Source organism: Macrotis lagotis, chromosome 8, assembly GCF_037893015.1.
Source record: "Macrotis lagotis isolate mMagLag1 chromosome 8, bilby.v1.9.chrom.fasta, whole genome shotgun sequence".
Lineage (NCBI taxonomy): Eukaryota > Metazoa > Chordata > Mammalia > Peramelemorphia > Peramelidae > Macrotis > Macrotis lagotis.
The window spans coordinates 143,526,697-143,545,042 of NC_133665.1; the positions used below are offsets into that span (position 1 = coordinate 143,526,697).

General features: G+C 38.4%; 1 protein-coding gene across 1 annotated transcript; it reads left to right on the plus strand.

Annotated features, from left to right (window-relative positions):
• The first annotated feature begins 304 nt into the window (after positions 1-304).
• On the plus strand, positions 305-12,793 carry CIDEC (cell death inducing DFFA like effector c). The gene is made up of 6 exons (XM_074198608.1): positions 305-398; positions 770-847; positions 1,145-1,295; positions 6,104-6,259; positions 6,394-6,581; positions 11,874-12,793. The coding sequence occupies exons 1-6, from the start codon at positions 394-396 to the stop codon at positions 12,049-12,051; spliced, it is 756 nt and encodes a 251-aa protein (XP_074054709.1). The 5' UTR covers positions 305-393; the 3' UTR covers positions 12,052-12,793.
• Positions 12,794-18,346: the final 5,553 nt, after the last annotated feature.

Consider the following 18,346-nt stretch of genomic DNA (forward strand, 5'->3'; position numbering starts at 1 on the left):
ATCGTGTGTGCTGTTAGTGAGGGTAAGAGAAAGGGTAAAGCTCCTAGGCTGATCTAGTGTCATTTCAAAAGATACATTTCCTAAATATTAGTAGAAGCCTAGCATTGACTAGAGGAAAGTTTGGGGTGGAGATAAATTCCCTTAGTGGGAAATCAAAAGAAATGTGAGTGCAGTGAGTTTCTTGAATTCAGTGTTGTCTGATAGCCAGATAGGTGAAAGGTCTCTGGGGGAGTGGAGTGTTCCTCACCTCAAGGAAGGACTCCCTAACTCTTACGTAAGAGTTTAGTTGGCTGTGGACTCTGCCTTCTGGAACAGAGTTCAGTTATCTTGGGGTTCTTTAGCTCTAATCCTAGATTTCCTGGGCAGTTTGAACACAGAAGGGGACAGGAAGACATGGAGTAAGTATCTGGAGGAGTGATTGGCAGAAATAGACTAGACTTAAGGTCTCAGACTGAACTTTATTGAACCAATCATTGACTTGGGACTTGGGAGGGAGACTAGAGAAACAGATTTCTTGATTAGAAAAATTATTTCCTCACTTGAAGTAGTCGTTGCTAGTAAAAGCAGCTAAGCAACAAACCTAGTTGTAAGGGATGTCAGGCTTGGGGAGGGGGCTAGAAGAGAGGTCTAGATGGTAGTAACTTGTTTGTTATTGGTTTTCTTGCTGTGATGATATGAGGAAAACAAGTCCTAGAGCTTCCTCTACTGGGGGAGGTTAGAAAGAGAAGTGTGAACCAGTTGGAATGAGTGATCCTTGTTTCCTTTATAGGTCTCTAACAGGTCAGCTGACCAGGATGGAATATGCAATGAAGTCCCTCAGCCTTCTTTCTCCCAGATCTCTTTCCAGGTAAGGCTTGCCCTATTTAAGGTTACCAAATCAATTTCCCGAGTTATATGCCTAAACAAGAAGGCACACAATAGATAGATCTTGCTTTCTGGAAGCTTATTTATGTCCTGATCCAAGCAAGATGAAGTTCACCATGAAAGTCTTCCCAAAATAAATCTGGAATAGACTTCAGAAGAAAGGGAGGGGTCATTTGACTGGAAGGAAGGGGGGGAGGTGGCTAGAAGATAGGAGAAGGTAAATGAAGAAATTGAGAGTTATAGAGAGAACTTATCCTTACTATTCTATCTTTATTTCCAGTTGGGTAGCAGTAAATACATCTGTAGTGGCACAGCAACTGTTGGCTGAAACCAGTTCTATGTCCAAAGCCCGTCCCTACCGAGTGAGCGATGTCAGTCGGAGTATTCGGAAGGGGATCATGGCTGATAGTCTCTCAGACCTCAGCCACAAGGTGAGAGACTATTGTAGATAGGAATATCTTGGTAACTAATTAGCTTCAGTATTTAGAATATTGTCTTAGTAAAACCAAGATTCCAGGTTCTAGTCATAAATACAACTCTAATACACAAGGCAAGAGTAACTCATGCCTACTTGAAACCCAACCAATCTTAAGTTAAAGGTGGATTAAAATCTGTTTCAGAATGTAAAGGAACCTTAGGTGGATCCATTTAAATTAATCCCTGTATTTCTCAGATTAAAAACAAACTGAATCCCAGAGAAGGTAAGAGATATTTGTAAATTAATGACTACTTTGCCAGACCCTTTCATCTCATACTTCTAGGGTACTTTCCCCTTCTTAATTTTCCTTATACTTATTTGTCAATGTATTATAACAACTTAAAAAAATCTTATTTTTATTGATAGCTCTGTTTTTATAACTTTCACTTTCATATTTAAAAATAATCTCTATTTGGATCTTTTCCTTTGAAAGAAAGATTAGAAAGGGAAGGAGAAGCAGCAATTCAGCAAAATCAGCCAACATATTATATATTTCACAATATGTATATTATTCTATATACATACTACCCCTTCTTCCCTCTAACCTCCAAAGAAGAGAGAGATGGATTTTTCAACTCCTCTCTAGAACTAGGTTTAATCATTATCATTTCAGTGCTGATTTTTTCTTTTCTTTTTTCTCCATTGTTATCATGTGCATAATTTTCTTGTATCAATTGATGTATTAGAGAGACTGTCTTTGTCTTTATTAGACCTGCTGCTTTAAATATAGAAGATTCTTAAATGTTTGAATTGAATTGGTGATGAGGCTCAAATCCAGTCTCTTGACTTTTAGTTCTGTTTATAGTAGGTGGTTTTTTTTATTATTTATTTATTTTTTTATTTTTTAGCTTTTGCAAGGCAATGGGGTAAAGTGGCTTGCCTAAGGCCACATAGGTATTTATTAAGTGTCTGAGGCTGGATTTGAACTCAGGCACTCCTGACTCCAGGGCCGGTGCTCTATCCACTATGCCATCTAGCCACCCCCATAGTAGTTTTTAAAGTCCCTTCTACAACCACAAAAAGTAAGCCCTATAATTAAAATTTAGACAACCAAATTTAGTGAAGTCATTCAATAATTAAGCTCCTTTTCTCATAAGAGCTTCTTCTAGACTTCAAAGGAATCATGACAACATCTCAGCAATTTGATCTTTCTTTCAGTTGTCAAACACTATTTGATCAGTTATCTTAAGGGGAGTTTACCCCCCCCTTCTCTTTTTCTTCTCCCCTCTGGCTGCTCTTAGAATCTGAATGCTTCCATCTTATTTTGTTCTTTGACAAACCCTGTTTTGGCTTGGGCCAATCCCAAAGATTCATACCAAAGCATACTTAGAGTTACCCAAAATTCTGAGAAACTGGCAAGGGTTAGAAGTAGTTCTTGAACCCATATCTTCTAGATTCCAAGGAGATAATTAATCTATCTCAAACTGATACATATGGCATAAGAAGAGATGACTGTCTGATTTTCTTTATCCATATCTGATAAGAATGCTTTAAAAAAGGTCAGATTTGAACCTTGTGGTATTGGGACAAAGAGCCCTACCCATTAAATTCCTAATTCTGACAGGATCAATGACTATTACATAATAAGACCTGCTCAAATTCTATTTAATATATTCTGCTTGAAAAGATTGAAGTTTAGGGGGGGCTAGGTGGCACAGTGGATAGAGCACCGGCCTTGGAGTCAGGAGTGCCTGGGTTCAAATCCTGTCTCAGACACTTAATAATTACCTAGCCGTGTGGCCTTGGGCAAGCCACTTAACCCCATTGCCTAGCAAAAAAAAACCCCTAAAAAAATAATAATCAAAAAAAAGAAAAGATTGAAGTTTGTGATACAGCATAGATCACAAGTAACAGCAATAATAATTTTCACAGCATATTAAGGTTTGTAAAGTACTTTATGTAGTCTTACTTTATTCTTACAAGAACCTTGAAAATATTATCCCCTTTTTACAGATAACAAAACTGAGGCAGACGACAGTTAAATTCCCCGGGGTCGCACAGTTCCTATGCATCTGAGGATAGATTGTGAATTCAGGGTCTTCTACACTGAAGGCTGAGCCCCCTTTCCACTTCACCATTGAGCTGCCTCTAGAAAAGTTACGAACTATTCCATTGGTGAACTCCAGTTGGGGTGTAGCTTTTGATAAATGTATCATGGTTTTTGGCCATAATAAAAAATAAAAGTACATATATTAACCTCCAGAGTTTCCTAATAAAGAACAAATAGTATTAGGCCACTTTGTGTTAGCCCTCAGAGTTAGATCTGAAGGAAGAACAACAGAGATTTGGTTAACATACACGTTTTAATAGTTTACTAAGTTCTGGGGCCACAATGCATAGGCAATGCGGAGGGGGAAGGAAGTGTCCTGCTAACCAATCCCCAACTCTTCCCAAATGAGACCTTAGGACACATATTTACAGAGAGAAGATAAAGGCCCATAAAATGATTAGCAACAGCCAATGAAATCACAGTTAGCTTTTTGTTTTTCATGGTGTCATCACATAACCACCCGCTAGGTGGGGCAAGAATGCTTTTATCTTTTTTTTTTTTTTTTTAGGTTTTTGCAAGGCAGTGGGGTTAAGTGGCTTGCCCAAGGCCACACGGCTAGGTAATTAGTAAGTGTCTGAGGCCGGATTTGAACCCAGGTACTCCTGACTCCAAGGCCGTGCTCTATCCACTATGCCACCTAGCTGCCCCAAGAATGCCAATGGCCACCACAGATTTCCAATAACCATGAGATTCTCCTCTCTAGGATATCTGTGCCATTCTATCACATTAGTTATTTACACTTACTATCAGAAAGATTATTCAGCCAAGCCTCTTGTTTTCCAAAGTGACATCTTCATACTCACAAATTCGAGGGAAAAAAGCAGATTTTGGCAAAATATATATATATCTTTAAGACTCACTTTTGCTACATCTAAATTTTATTTTTCTATGAATTCTGGAAATGGAAGCAGAGGTGGCTTTGTTTCTAAATATGCTACTTTCTATCCTGTCTCTCAAAATTGCCATCATGGTTCATTCCAGAGTGGTCTCTGATGACTTCTTCAAAGAATACCAAACATATTCTCCTCACCTCCTACCCCCACTCACATCTAAAGGAAATACTGGCAATATTATAAAGGTGCAGAAATAGAATTCAACAATGATCCACTTCTAAGGAAAGAAACATTGTCAACACCATTGGATCTGGTAACTTTGTTGGTCAGACTTGATACTGTAAAAGCATTGGACTTAAGGGTTGGGAGATTCATCTTAGTTTCATCCCATTTCAACCATTAACTTGCTTTGTGATCTTGGGAAAAATCTATTCTTCCCTTTAAGGAGTTGGTCTAGCTCATCTCTCTCTAGTTCCAGTATGTAGCAGTCAGAGCTATGTAAGACCTTAATTGTGTGAAATGGCTGCCATATCAATTTAACTTCTGTCTGCAGATGTGTCAAATATTTCCTTTAGATTAGAGTTAAAATAATACAAGAATCAGGGGCAGCTAGGTAGCACAGTGGATGGAGCACCGGCCCTGGAGTCAGGAGTACCTGAGTTCAAATCCGACCTCAGACACTTAATAATTATCTAGCCGTGTGGCCTTGGGCAAGCCACTTAACCCCATTGCCTTGAAAAAACCTTAAAAAAAAAAAGAAAGGAAATAATGCAAGAACCTACCATAAGGTAGAGTTGTGAGAGAATCCCTAGTAGACTAAAAGGCACTGTTCCTCATCCCCAGCCCCATCCCTTTTTGGTAGCAACTAAACATATATTACTTCATTTAGCAAAATACTAACAAGCAACATTTTTATAAGCTTAATTCAGATTTATTCATATATATATATATATATATATATATATATATATGTATACATATAGTTTTTGCAAGGCAATGGGGTTAAGAGGCTTGCCCAAGGCCACACGGCTAGGTAATTATTAAGTGTCTGAGGTCGGATTTGAACTCAGGTACTCCTGACCCCAGGGCCGGTGTTCCACCTAGCCACCCGCATCTCTGTATTTTTTCAAAGTATAAGTAGACATAGAAAGTATATTCTAGTTAGTACTTTAAAGATTAAGAAGTCTTCTTGCCTTGTTACAAAATTATCTAAAGTCCTAGGTGGGATTTCAAACATTCACAACATTGCCTTGAGTGGAGAAAGGGCTTACCTATGATTCTTTGAAACCTTAGCCAGTAAACAGCATTAAGGGTAACATTGTTTCCTATGATGTATTCATTTCAATACTTTTTTCTTTGACGTGGCTTTTCATGTCTCATACCAGCCCATGGCCAACTATTTATTTTACTTTTTCTGGACATTTAACTATATAGTTAATAGATGATAGTAATAGCCAACTAATTTATATAGTGCTTACTCTTGGCCAAACTAAATACTTTTTACAAATATTTCATTTGATCCTAACAAAAACCTTGAGACATAGGTGCTCTTATTTTCTACACTTTACAAAAGAGGAAATTGAGGCAAACTGTAGTAATTGACTTGCCCATAGTCACATAGTAGTAAGTGTCTGAGGCTGGATATGCATTCAAGTCTCCAGGCCCAATGCTCTATCCTCTGGGCCACCTAGCTGATAGAAAACTTTAGAACTGAGATAGAGCTCAGAGACCAATTGGGACTGCCACTTTTCATCTTTATAACCCAGAACTTAACACTTATTTTGAACTGAATTGACATCTTGACTTCTGTTGAGGATGGGTAAGAAAGCAGGGGAAAAGGAGCAAGGTCTGGTCCTAGATATGCCTCTCTTTCTCTAGGTCCAAGAAGCTCTGTCAGTGCAGAACACTTTCTCCTTGGTGCTGGAAGAAGATGGTACCTTCATAGAAACAGAGGAGTATTTTCAGACACTAGATGAAGGCACAGTTTTCATGGTCCTAGAGAAGGGGCAGAAATGGCAACCAGCACCCAACCAGGTAAGCCAAGCCAGGGGGACACGAAGGGAAAGAGAAGATAAAACTCTAGTGTTGGCAGAAGCTATCTGCTAACTACTCCCATCCACATCCCAACTAACCAGTCTACCTCCCTTGACCTGTAATGCTCATTTTAGGGCTCTGGATATCAGCTCTCACTCTCTCAAAAGCCCTCGAAGAGGATGGATGTGGCCTCCGTGACTTTCGACTTATACAAAGCAAGGCCTGATGACTTCATTGGCTCTCTGAATGTGAAAGCAACATTGTATGGCAACTATACACTGACCTATGATCTGCACTGTGATGGGGCCAAGCGCCTCATGAAGTGAGTAGCTTTGGGGAAGGCAGCTCAGCTTCCCAGACACATTCATCTGCTTCAAAACTCTATTCTAATTTAGCTAGACAAGTATTTGCACAGCTAACATGAACAGAGTACTATCCTAGATGCTGAGATAAAAAGTATAAGATAGTCTCTGACATAGCTGCCTAATTGTTCCTCAAACAGGAAATCTTATCTGCAGTCTTGGCATATGCCTTCCTCACCATCTCTTTAGAATACTTTGCTTCCTTTAGCTCAGGGGATAACTTCTATATGAGGTTCTTCTTGATTTCTTTCCAGTTCAATTATATTAATGTTGTTTTTGTTCAATCATTTCATGATCCCATTTGGCAAAGAATCTGGGGTAGTTGACCGTTTCCTTTTCCAGCTCATTTTACAGATGAGGAAACTGAAGCAAATGGGGTTAAGTGACTTGCCCGGGGTCACACAGCTACTGTCTGAGACCAGATTTGATGAGTCTTCCTGATTCCAGACTTGGTACTTTATCTACTGTACCACCTAGCTGCTCCTTCCTGCTACTCCTTTGCATGTTCTTCTCTATATACTTGTGGACAGCAAATGATGCAGTGACATGAGTGCCAGACTAGTAGTCAGAAAGAGCAGAGTTCAAGTCCTTCCTAAGATTCTGGAGATGTGATTCTAGGAAAGCCGCTTCTTAGCTTCAGTTTTTACATCTGGAAAATGGGATAATAATAATAATATCTGCCTCAGAGGCAGTTAGGATCACACATATGTAAAGTACTTTGCAAATCTTTTTTTTTCAATTGATATTTTATTTTTCCAATTACATGTTATGAAAGTTTTTCAACAATCATCCACATCATTTGCTTATTTTTAAGTTATATAATTTCCTGCCACCCTACCTTCCCACCCCCCCTTCTCAGTGGCAAACAGTTTGATGAATATTATACTTACACATTTGTGTTTAACATGTTTACACATTAGTTGTTTTCTGTGAGAAGAATTATGATTAAGGGAAAAGGAAAGAAAAACATAAGAGAAATGTTTAAAAAGTGGGGGCGGCTAGACACTGGCCTTGGAGTCAGGAGTACCTGGGTTCAAATCCGGTCTCAGACACTTAATAATTACCTAGCTGTGTGGCCTTGGGCGAGCCACTTAACCCCATTTGCCTTGTAAAAATCTAAAAAAAAAAAAGTGAATGAAGTGTTCATTCAGATTCTGTGGGTTTTTTTGGTTTTCTTTTTCTTCCTCTGGATGTGGATAGAACATTATCCATGGCAGATCTTATAGGGTTGCTCTAACTTTCTGAACTGTTGGTAGGAGCTGCTTCCATCAAGTTTATAAATCTTATATTTAGACTAACTATGATGATGATGACAATGATGATGGTGTTATGTTATAGACACCTAGTAAAATTAATCAATTTAATTTGTCTCTGTATCCCTAATTTCTTCCACTCTGGAGATATTTATTAAATATTTGAAAGAATTTTACATTCTAGTTGAAGAAACAAGATGTTAACTCTCTTGCTTGGATATAACTACAGGCCATATGGGTGATTAAGGAAGCAGGTGACTTGGAGTAGTGGTGTCCAAATCAAATAGATATGGGAATCACTAATCCATAAATAAGGATCCTTGCAGGAAGTATATTGATTTAGTTTTAAAAGTAATGTCAACTGTTTTATTGTGTTTTATTTGGCTAAATACTTCTCAAACATTTTAATCTGGTTCTGTAACCTGAATTGTTGGCCTGCTGACCACAGGTTTGACACTTCTGCTTTAGATCATAGAGGGAGAACTTCCTATGAGCTGAGGAGATGGAAGAAGTTTCCCTTAGATGAGGCAGCATTTAAACTAAATCTTAAATAGAAGGAGAGGGGGATGGTAAGAAATCTTCTCAGACTTAAGAGATCTTTATCCCTATAGATTTATGAGTTGCCTGAGGAATGGGAATAAGCCAAGGTGCATGAATGAATGAAAAACTGTCCAGGAAGTTGTCTTAATACTGTGTATTTATTTGGCACAAATGCTCTAGTACCAGTATAGGGATTATGAAAGAGTGGGTTCACTTCCACTCATTGAATTTAGAATAAGGTTACGTGTTAGTGGTTCTAGTTTAGTTGAATGATTATTCCTTATTTCCTTTCACCCATAGAGAATATATAGAACTGAACCATCAAATTTGAGGAGACATTGGGTTCCCTCCTCCACTGGTCAGTCTTCTGTTTCCAGGGGGACTGTTAAATACATCACTAGTACAAAGTCTTATGCCTGAAACAAAATTCAGTGGCTTTTACTTCTTTCTACTCCACAACCTGAGAACTTCCTCCTTGAAAGCCTGGATTCTCCCTCAGCCCTACTTCCTCCCTCTGATATAGACCTAGGCAGAGCTTATTTCAAAGGCTGTGGGTTTTCTAATTTCCTTCTTTCCACAATAACCCAGATAACTCCCCTTGACTGCTAAAAGCTTTGCCAAAGTCACTTATCTATATCATTATTCCAAAATGTGAAGGATGTTGTTTGAAACATTTCCTTTGTGCCCAGGCCAAGGGTGTATTATATATTACCTGATTGAAAGGACAGCAGTAAGAAGGAGCTGGAAGTTTGGGGTGCCAAAGACTGGGCTCAAATTTGTTATGATGAAAATACCTGAAGATTTCCCTCTTTCCAGGGCAGCCATTCTTTTTTTTTTTTTTAGGTTTTTTTGCAAGGCAAATGGGGTTTAAGTGACTTGCCCAAGGTCACACAGCTAGGTAATTATTAAGTGTCTGAGACCGGATTTGAACCCAGGTACTCCTGACTCCAGGGCCAGTGCTTTATCCACTATGCCACCTAGCCTCCCACAAGGGCAACCATTTTTTAAAAATTTTTATTAAAGATATTATTTGAGTTTTACAGTTTTCCCCCAATCTTGCTTCCCTCCCCCACCCCCACCCCCCATGGAAAGCACTCCGTCAGTCTTTACTTTGTTTCCATGTTGTACCTCGACCTAAATTGGGTGTGATGAGAGAGAAATCATATCCTTAAAGAGAACAGAATTCTCAGAGGTAACCAGATCAAACCATAAGACATCTGGGTTTTTTTTTTCCAAATTAAAGGGAATAGTCCTTGTAATTTGTTCAAACTCCACAGCTCCTTATCTGGATACAGATGGCACTCTCCTTTGCAGACAGCCAAAAATTGTTCCCAATTGTTGCGCTGATGGAATGAGCAAGTCCTTCAAGGTTGAACATCACTCCCATGTTGCTGTTAGGGTGTACAGTGTTTTTCTGCTCATCTCACTCAGCATCAGTTCATGCAAATCCCTCCAGGTTTCCCTGAAATCCCGTCCCTCCTGATTTCTGATAGAACAATAGTATTCCATGACATACATATACCACAGTTTGCTAAACCATTCCCCAATTGAAGGACATTTACTGGATTTCCAATTCTTGGGCAACCATTCTTAATCTCTCTTTCTCTGTCTTTCTATCTCTGTCTCTGTCTCTCTCTGTCTCTGTCTCTCTGTCTCTCTCTCTCTCTTATACACACACACACACACACACACACACACACGAGAGAGAGAGAGAGAGAGAGAGAGAGAGAGAGATGAAGCCTATGGTCCGTTTCTTAGAATGATATAAGGGAGTTTTAAGTGAATAAAATAAATATAAGATAACAAAGAAAACCAATCATATTGAAATAGTTTATTAAAATATTAACAGCAAGTTCATGGATCCCATGTTAAAAACCTTGACTTAGGGAGGAAAAGATTTAATACAACTCAGGTGAAGATTGGAAACAGTCAGTCAGCAAGCCTTTATTAAGTATTCACTATGTGTTAGGCAATGTGCAAAGTTCCAGAGATGCAAAGAAAGGCAAAAAGAATTCCTGTCCTCATGGAGCTTGCATGCTAATGGCAAAGACAGCATGTAAACCATGTGTACATAAAAAATAAATTGGAGGTTATCTCAAGGGGAAGGCACTGGTGTCAAGGGGAACAGGCAAAGTTTGCCTGCAAAAGATGAAATTTCAGCTGAAACTTGAAGGAATAAGGAGGTAAAGATGGGGAAGTAGAAAATGGCATGGGAGACAGCCAAAATGCAGGGAATTGAGAGATGAAGCATCTTATGCAAGACACAGCAAGGAAGCCAATGTCACTGGATCTCAGAGTATGTGGAGGATGGTAAGACTGGAAAGATAGGGCAAGATCACGTTAGGAAAGGAGTTGAAAGTCAGAACATTTTGTATTGGATTCTGGATGTAATAGGTCATCTTTGCAATGAATTGATTGTGGGATGTGGGCTGGGTCAGAACAGGGTATGTGGGAAATAGACTTGGATTTTAAGATCATTTTTGCCAGCTGAATAGAGGATGGGAAGATGCCTGTGGAAAATTGACCAACCAGCACGCTGTTGTAATAGTCGAAGCATGAGGTTATACAGAGTAGCTGTCATGTCTGAGGAAAGAAGAGGACATAGAGCAGAGACACTGTGAAAGAAGAATCAACAGGATGTGGCATTGCACTAGATGTGGGCTGGGGGGTGGGGGAGGGTGGGGGTGAAAGTAAGGAATTGAGTCTAGGTTTTGATCCTGGATCACTGGGAGGATGGTGATATCTTTGACAGAAATATAGATGTGTGGCAAACAGAAGGGTTTGGGGGCAAAAATGAGGTCCTGGGGGAGGCTAGGTGGTGCAGTGGATAAAGCACTGGCCTTGGAGTCAGGAGTACCTGGGTTCAAATCCAACCTCAGACACTTAATAATTACCTAGCTGTGTGGCCTTGGGCAAGCTACTTAACCCCATTTGCCTTGCAAAAACCTAAAAAAAAAAAAAAAGATGATGTTTTGGACATGTTGATTTTAATATTCTGCCTAGGACATCCAGTTCAAGATGTTCAATCTTGGGGATGCAATTCTGGAGGTCAGAAGGGAGGTTAGGACTAAATCAATAGCTCTTTGGCATGTTCTGAAATGTTTTTCCTTCTTCCAGCATTGCCCTTAAATGACTAAATGAATTTTTTTATAAAAGAAACAATTTAATAATAAATTGCCTGCAGGAAATACATGTTCTATCAAAAGAGATTAAACAGACTTAACATTAAAGGATGAGATTACATTGATCACATTGAATATATAATTAAGATGTGGCATAGTACGAAAAACTGTGAAATTGAATTTAGAGGACCTCTATTTAAATCCCAAGTTTGATACTGGCTGCATACATGATCTTGGACAAGTATTTTACTTTTGCTAGATCTCAGCTTCTTATCTCTAACAAGAAGGGATTGACTAAATGACCTTTCTCCCCTTCTTCCTCTCTGCCCTTACTTAGGGAAGCTCTCCGCTGTGCAGTCTTCAGCATGCAGACCACTGGTCATGTCCTCCTGGGGACATCCTGCTTCATGCAACACCTCCTTGCAGACACAGAGAAGCAGCCGTCCCTGAAGGAGCAGTCCCTACCTCTTTCAACAAAGTTCCTAGTCCCTTCTCTTATGAAGATGTTACAGTGAAGCCTTGAGCCAAACACTGAAGAGCAGAGAGACCAGAGTACTCATGGGAGTGTTTTCACCAGTATTTCAGCCATTCTTCTATCCAATCTTTCCATCCTCCTGCCATTATACTCAAAGTCACTGGAAGAGTGGAAGCAATGGGTGTGGACTAAAGGGGAAGCTTCTCCCCCTTATTTCTGCTGCCAAAGAGCCTGGTCAACTCCTTACCTGGTTGGAGTGGCCTAAACTGGGATCCCCATAGCCCTCTGGGATGTGTGATCACTGTAACACGGGTCTTAAATATGCATTTCCCTGTTCTTGCCTCACTTCAGTGTTGCCTAACTTAAACCCAAAATGATAGGATACATTTGTAATATGTATCCTGCTTCCTTGTCTCTTTTCTTGCCAACTTGGTGCCTCTGTGTGTGTGTGTGTGTGTGTGTGTGTGTGTGTGTGTGTGTATCTACAGGGCTGGGTGACTTTGTGGGCAGAGACCCATAGGGTGTGAATTGAACAACTGCAATAAATTGGAACCACTCCCTCCAGCTATTGGAATGAGGGCTTGTGGAATGTGAGGAGCTTGAAAATGAGGAGACTGAAGCGGCTTCGATTTCTTCACATGGTGCGCAAATGTGTTCAAGGTGTTAAACTAAGCAACCTCTTTACACATGGTGGGGTGGTGTAAAGAGGAACAAATGTGTCTTTTTTTCCCCCTTTTGTTGTTGTTTCCTTTTTTATTATTAATATTTTATTTGTTTTCCAATTTTATGCCAGTTTTTGTAAGGTTTTTTGTAAGGTTTTGAATTTTACAATTTTTCCCTTACCTTTCCTTCCCTCCCCCATCCCCCCACAGAAGACAGATTGATAATCTTTACATAAAACAAATGCTTCAAAGCAGGTGTACAAAATATTTTTCTTTGTGGCTAAATGGAGATAGGATTTGGATGCTATGGGACTCATCATCTTTGTCGAGATTGGGGTGACAGGGTAACCATTCACCAGGTTGAGGTGGGCATGAGCGTATCAAAAATGGCACCTCAGACTTGTATGATCTGATGCAGCGTGAATTGTGTAGAATCAGGAGAACAATTTATATAATAACCACAATATTGAAAAACAATTTTGAAAGATTTGGGAACTCTGATCAACATTATGTCTAATCACAATTCCAGAAGACTCAAGGGGAATCATGCTTATTCACCTCCTGATGGAAAGCAATAGACTCAGAACATAGGCTGAGACATATAAATGTATGTATAAATGTTTTTATGTATGCATGTATGTATATATATATATATATACACAATAATTTGTTTTGTTTCATTCACATGTTTGTAGCAGATATGTTTTTCTTGCTTTCTTATTTAGAATGGAGGTGGGAGAGAGACAATGCAGATCTGAAAATAAAATAAAATTGGGTGAGAGTTTTGTTTAAATGCTTGGTTAAAAAATTTCCTTCCCAGTTTTCTTTTTTTTTTATCAGGAAAAATTCTATCTTAGATGTGTTAGGATATACTTGGAGAAGGAACAAAAATTTCTAGGAAGGATAATGGATAGAGAGTAAGGTAAAATGCTATCTGCTAAACTTTCCAAAACTATACTTTGGGATCTTTGAATGATACTGGAAATGGCCCTTGAGTTAATCAGGATGATCTAAGGTGGTACAATGGATAAAGCACTAACTAGCCTAGGAATCAGAAGGACCTGAGTTCAATACATGCCTCAGACATTTGACACTTACTATGTGACCTTGAGTAAGTCACTTAACCCTGATTGCCTTGCATCTAGGGCCATCTCCACTCATCCTGATTCATATCTGGCCACTGGACCCAGATGACTTCAGAGTAGAAAGTGAGACTGGTGACTTAGTACAACACCCCCCACTCTCAAATCCAATTCAAATGTATATCATGGCATTACCTCCCTGCTGTACTGGTCTTCTTTGAGAACTAAGGACAAAGTAAAACCCCTCAATCTAAGAAGGGAGGTGTGGCTGCTCTCATCGGTGCTCTCAGGGGCTTGGATCCCTCTAGCCTCAAGTGTATACTTTCCAGTTATTCTTGGGCAAAAAAGTAGAAGATTTAATTGACTGATTTTTAGGGAGAAATCAAAAGGCAAGAGATACTTTTTGTAAGAGATATGCCACATAGCTGGCAAGGAGAAAGACATTGATTGGTTTGCCTTTCATACAGTAATCAAAGGCCTTACAAGAAGTGCTTGTGAGGTTTTTTCCCATGCACATTTTAGGAAATGCTAATGCAGATACACACAAGTGCTAAGAGGGAGAAAAGCCTCATTTATAGGTCAGTGGATAAATGTGTGCATGTATGTATATATTCTATAGGGAAAGGATTGGGATTGGTTCTGTGACTCATTAGCTTAGAAAACTCCACCGATCCAAATTGGGATTATCTATGCAATTTATAGTTTTAGTTGCCTAGCGCCAGCAAGCAGAGCCAATATGTGTCAGCTGGAGGTCTGAACCCAGGTTATCCTGGCTTTGAGGCTGATTTCCTGTTATGGTTTGTTGCCTCTATTCGGTAACAAATACTACTGATTTGATTCATTTATATTCCTCAGGAACAGGAAGGATAACTCTTATAGTTACAAAATTCCAAGAAGGAAAGCATATCTTTGTATACATAATAAACAGTACAGAACCTGATGTATTGGGCTGGTAGCAGCAATTAAAGTTTGACCCTGCCACACCTCACCTGTGATTGGAATGAGGAAGGCTATCTAAAACAGTTCAAATCTTGCCTCAGACACTTACTAGTTGTATGACCCTGGGCAAGTCACTTAACCCTGTATGCCTTAGTTGTTCATCTATAAAATGAGGTAGAGAAGGAAATGGCAAAAACAATCCAGTACCTTTGCTATGAAAACCTGCAATGTTATTAATGATTAAAACCAATTTTTTCTCCTCCTATTGGTGTTATTTTAATACCTAATTGGTAGAAAAAAAGTCAAAATTCCATTTTTAAAAAAAATACATGTTTCTGGACAATTTTAAGTAAAATTAATGTTACTATCCAACCCATCCTAACAAAATAAAATTATTATTCTTTTATTTTTCATTCCAGAAAACTCAAATAATCATTTAAGGTAGTTACCTATAAATAGAACAATTTTAAAAAATTATCTTTGTGTTTTTCAGCATTAACAAATTTTAAAATGAAAATAGTGAGTTTTAGGAATAAAGTAAAAATCCAATAACAACTTGAGGGGTGAAAGGTGTTTATAAAAGCCTGTACATTTGCTTTTTTGAAAATATTGCCTCTCTGTAGTTGTGCCATTCAATCTTTTTTTTTTTTAGATTTTTGCAAGGCAAATAGGGTTAAGTGCACACAGCTAGGTAATTATTAGGTGTCTCAGACTGGATTTGAACCCAGGTACTCCTGACTCCAAGGCCAGTTCTTTATCCACTGCGTCACCTAGCCGCCCCTTGTGCCATTCAATCTTAACAGTGTGTTGTTTTTTTATCTTGATATAGTTACTGAACACCTTACCTTGATTAGAATTCTGTACATATATGAAATAATCTGAACCCAGCAACTGTTATTTATTATGCTAATGACGTAAAAATTCTTCCCATTTTTGAATATACAAAAATGTTACCTTTTTTTATTGACATTAAAGTCAATTAAAGTCAGCTTTGTTTTAAAGGAAATGCTAAAACTTTCCTTAAAGCTTTCAGTAGCAGACTTAAATTACTATAATTTTTCCCCCCAAGGCAATAGGGGTAAGTGACTTGCCTGAGGTCACACAGCTATTGCGTGTCTGAGGCTGGATTTGAACTCAGGTCTTCCTGACTCCAGAATCAGTGCTCTATCTGCTGTGCCACCTTGCTGCCCCCTCAGATTTATATTATTATTATTTTTTTTAGGTTTTTGCAAGGCAAATGGGGTTAAGTGGCTTGCCCAAGGCCACACAGCTAGGTAATTATTAAGTGTCTGAGATCTGATTTGAACTCAGGTCCTCCTGACTCCAGGGCCGGTGCTTTATCCACTTCACCACCTAGCTGCCCCCTCAGATTTATATTATTAAAAAAAAAATACAACCCTGCAATGGGCTCACCAAATGATGGACACAGCTGAAAAATGACTGAATAAAATAAATAAATATAAAGGTAAATCATCACAAGGTAATTGAGAGAAACAGGCACACTAACAGCTGGGGTGTAGGAACCTGAACTATGTGTGCAAAGGCATAAAGAGAGAATGGTATGTATGAGAAAGAGTGCATTGGTATTAGTAATACCAAGTCACCTGGGAAAATATGGAGTGATCAGAGAAAATCTCTGCCCGGAATTTGTGACAAGAATTTGGATAGAGATGAGGAGGGAGCAGGGATGGGAAGATTGGTTTGTTAAGAGCAGGGAGAAATGGCTCAGGTTAACTCTCTGTACAATGGAGACGATTTCCTGTTTCACTTTGATGCTTTAGAGTAACTGAATGACATAAGTGCTTTGAGCTCCAGGAAGTTTGCCAGTAGCTTCATGCTCTTAATATGAATCTATTCCCTAAACTGAAGCACAAACTCAGACATCTTTCCACTACAAAATAAAGTTTTATTTGCCTACCACTTGGAAGGGAAAAGCATAGTTAAACCAAACAGTCAACAAACACATTGTGCTGACCTGTTCTGCACTAGTAGAGTGCCCCATCTCCCTAACAAGAGATGGCATTTCCTCAACAATTCTCTAGGGCTGCATTGGTCACCACATGGATCAAGTTTCTGATCTTTCCATACTTTCCTTTATGTTATTGTGATCATTGTGCACATTCTCTTGTTTTTTCTCACTTCTGTTTGCATCAGTTCATATAAGTCTTGTCAAAGTTTTCTGAATTCTTCATATTCATTATTTATAGCAACACAATATCACGCCACTCCTGTAATATACCAAAATTTGTTTAGCCATTTCCCAAAATGTGTCTTAAGGCACATGTCTTAAGGGCAACTTTTTTCTGCTCCCTTCAATTACTTGTTATCTTCCCAAAGTTCCAGTTTTGGCATTTATTGCTTTTCATGTAATAGATAAAAAACATTGGGGGCAGCTAGGTGGTGCAGTTGATAGAGCACTGTCCCTGGAGTCAGTTCAAATCTGATCTCAGAGATTTAATACTTACTTTGCTATGTGACTTTGGGCAAGTCACTCAACCGCATTGCCTTGCAAAAACCAAATACACACACACACACTCTCACACACACACAAAATAGTGTTAGAATGTAAAGGACACTGGACTTTGGAATCAAAACTCAGGTTCTCTCATTTACTAGCCCTGTGACTTTGGGCAAGTCACAACCCATTCATCAATGCCACACAAATTTGTCATGAATGAATTAAGAATGTATGTGAAAAATAAAGAATGTATGTAAATGATTATGATATTAAAAAATGTCAAGCAGGATTATTTCAGAAAAACCTGAAAAGACATGGTAACAAATATTATATGATAAAGAATTGTGAATGATGTAGCTACTCTCAGTAATAAAATGATCCAAGACAGTCTTAAAGGACTAATAATGAAGCATGTTATCCATCTCCAGACAAAGAACTGATAGTTTGAATATAGACTGAACTATGCTTTATTTTCATTTTCATTCTTTTTTTTGAGTTTTCTTGTACGAAATGATTAATCTGAAAATGTTTTATATGATAGCAAATGTATAATTTATATTGATTGATTACTGTCTCATGGAGGGGTGAGGGATTAGAATTTAGAACTCAAAATTTTAAAAAATGTTTAAATTTTTAAAAAGTGTTAATTTTAAAAAATATATAACTGGAGGAAATAAATCTCAATTAAAATCTCAAAACAAAGAATTCATATAAAATACCATATAAAGGTAAACAGTTATGTTCCTTTAGTATAGGTAAATAATCAAAAATAGTATTGAGATGCATAGCATCCTAGCAAGGAAGATATAGGCTAACTAAAGTAGACATGATAAATGTCCCCCTAAATCAGCAGTATCAACTCAAATAAATCCTTGCAGATAGCATATTGACTTAGAAAACTGCACATTAACATTATTTATGTTGCATTTGTATTTATTTTTAAAAACATTTCCCAATTACATTTTTTAAGATAGAGTTTATTTAGAGTTTTACAATTTTTCCCTCATTCTTGCTTCCCTCCCCCCCACCCCCCACAAAAAGCATTCTGTTAGTATTTAAATTGCTTCCATTGTTATACATTGATCTCAGTTGACTGTAATGAGAGAGAAATCATATCCTTAAGGAAGAAACATAAAGTATGAGATAGTAAAATTACATAATAAGATAACTTTTCGGGGCAGCTAGGTGGCATAG

Bases quoted from the DNA above. Each gene is read 5' to 3' on its own strand.
- CIDEC (XM_074198608.1), top strand. The intron at 848-1,144 runs GTAAGGCTTGCC...CTTTATTTCCAG, and splicing joins TCTCCCAGATCTCTTTCCAG to TTGGGTAGCAGTAAATACAT. The intron at 1,296-6,103 runs GTGAGAGACTAT...CTCTTTCTCTAG, and splicing joins TCTCAGACCTCAGCCACAAG to GTCCAAGAAGCTCTGTCAGT.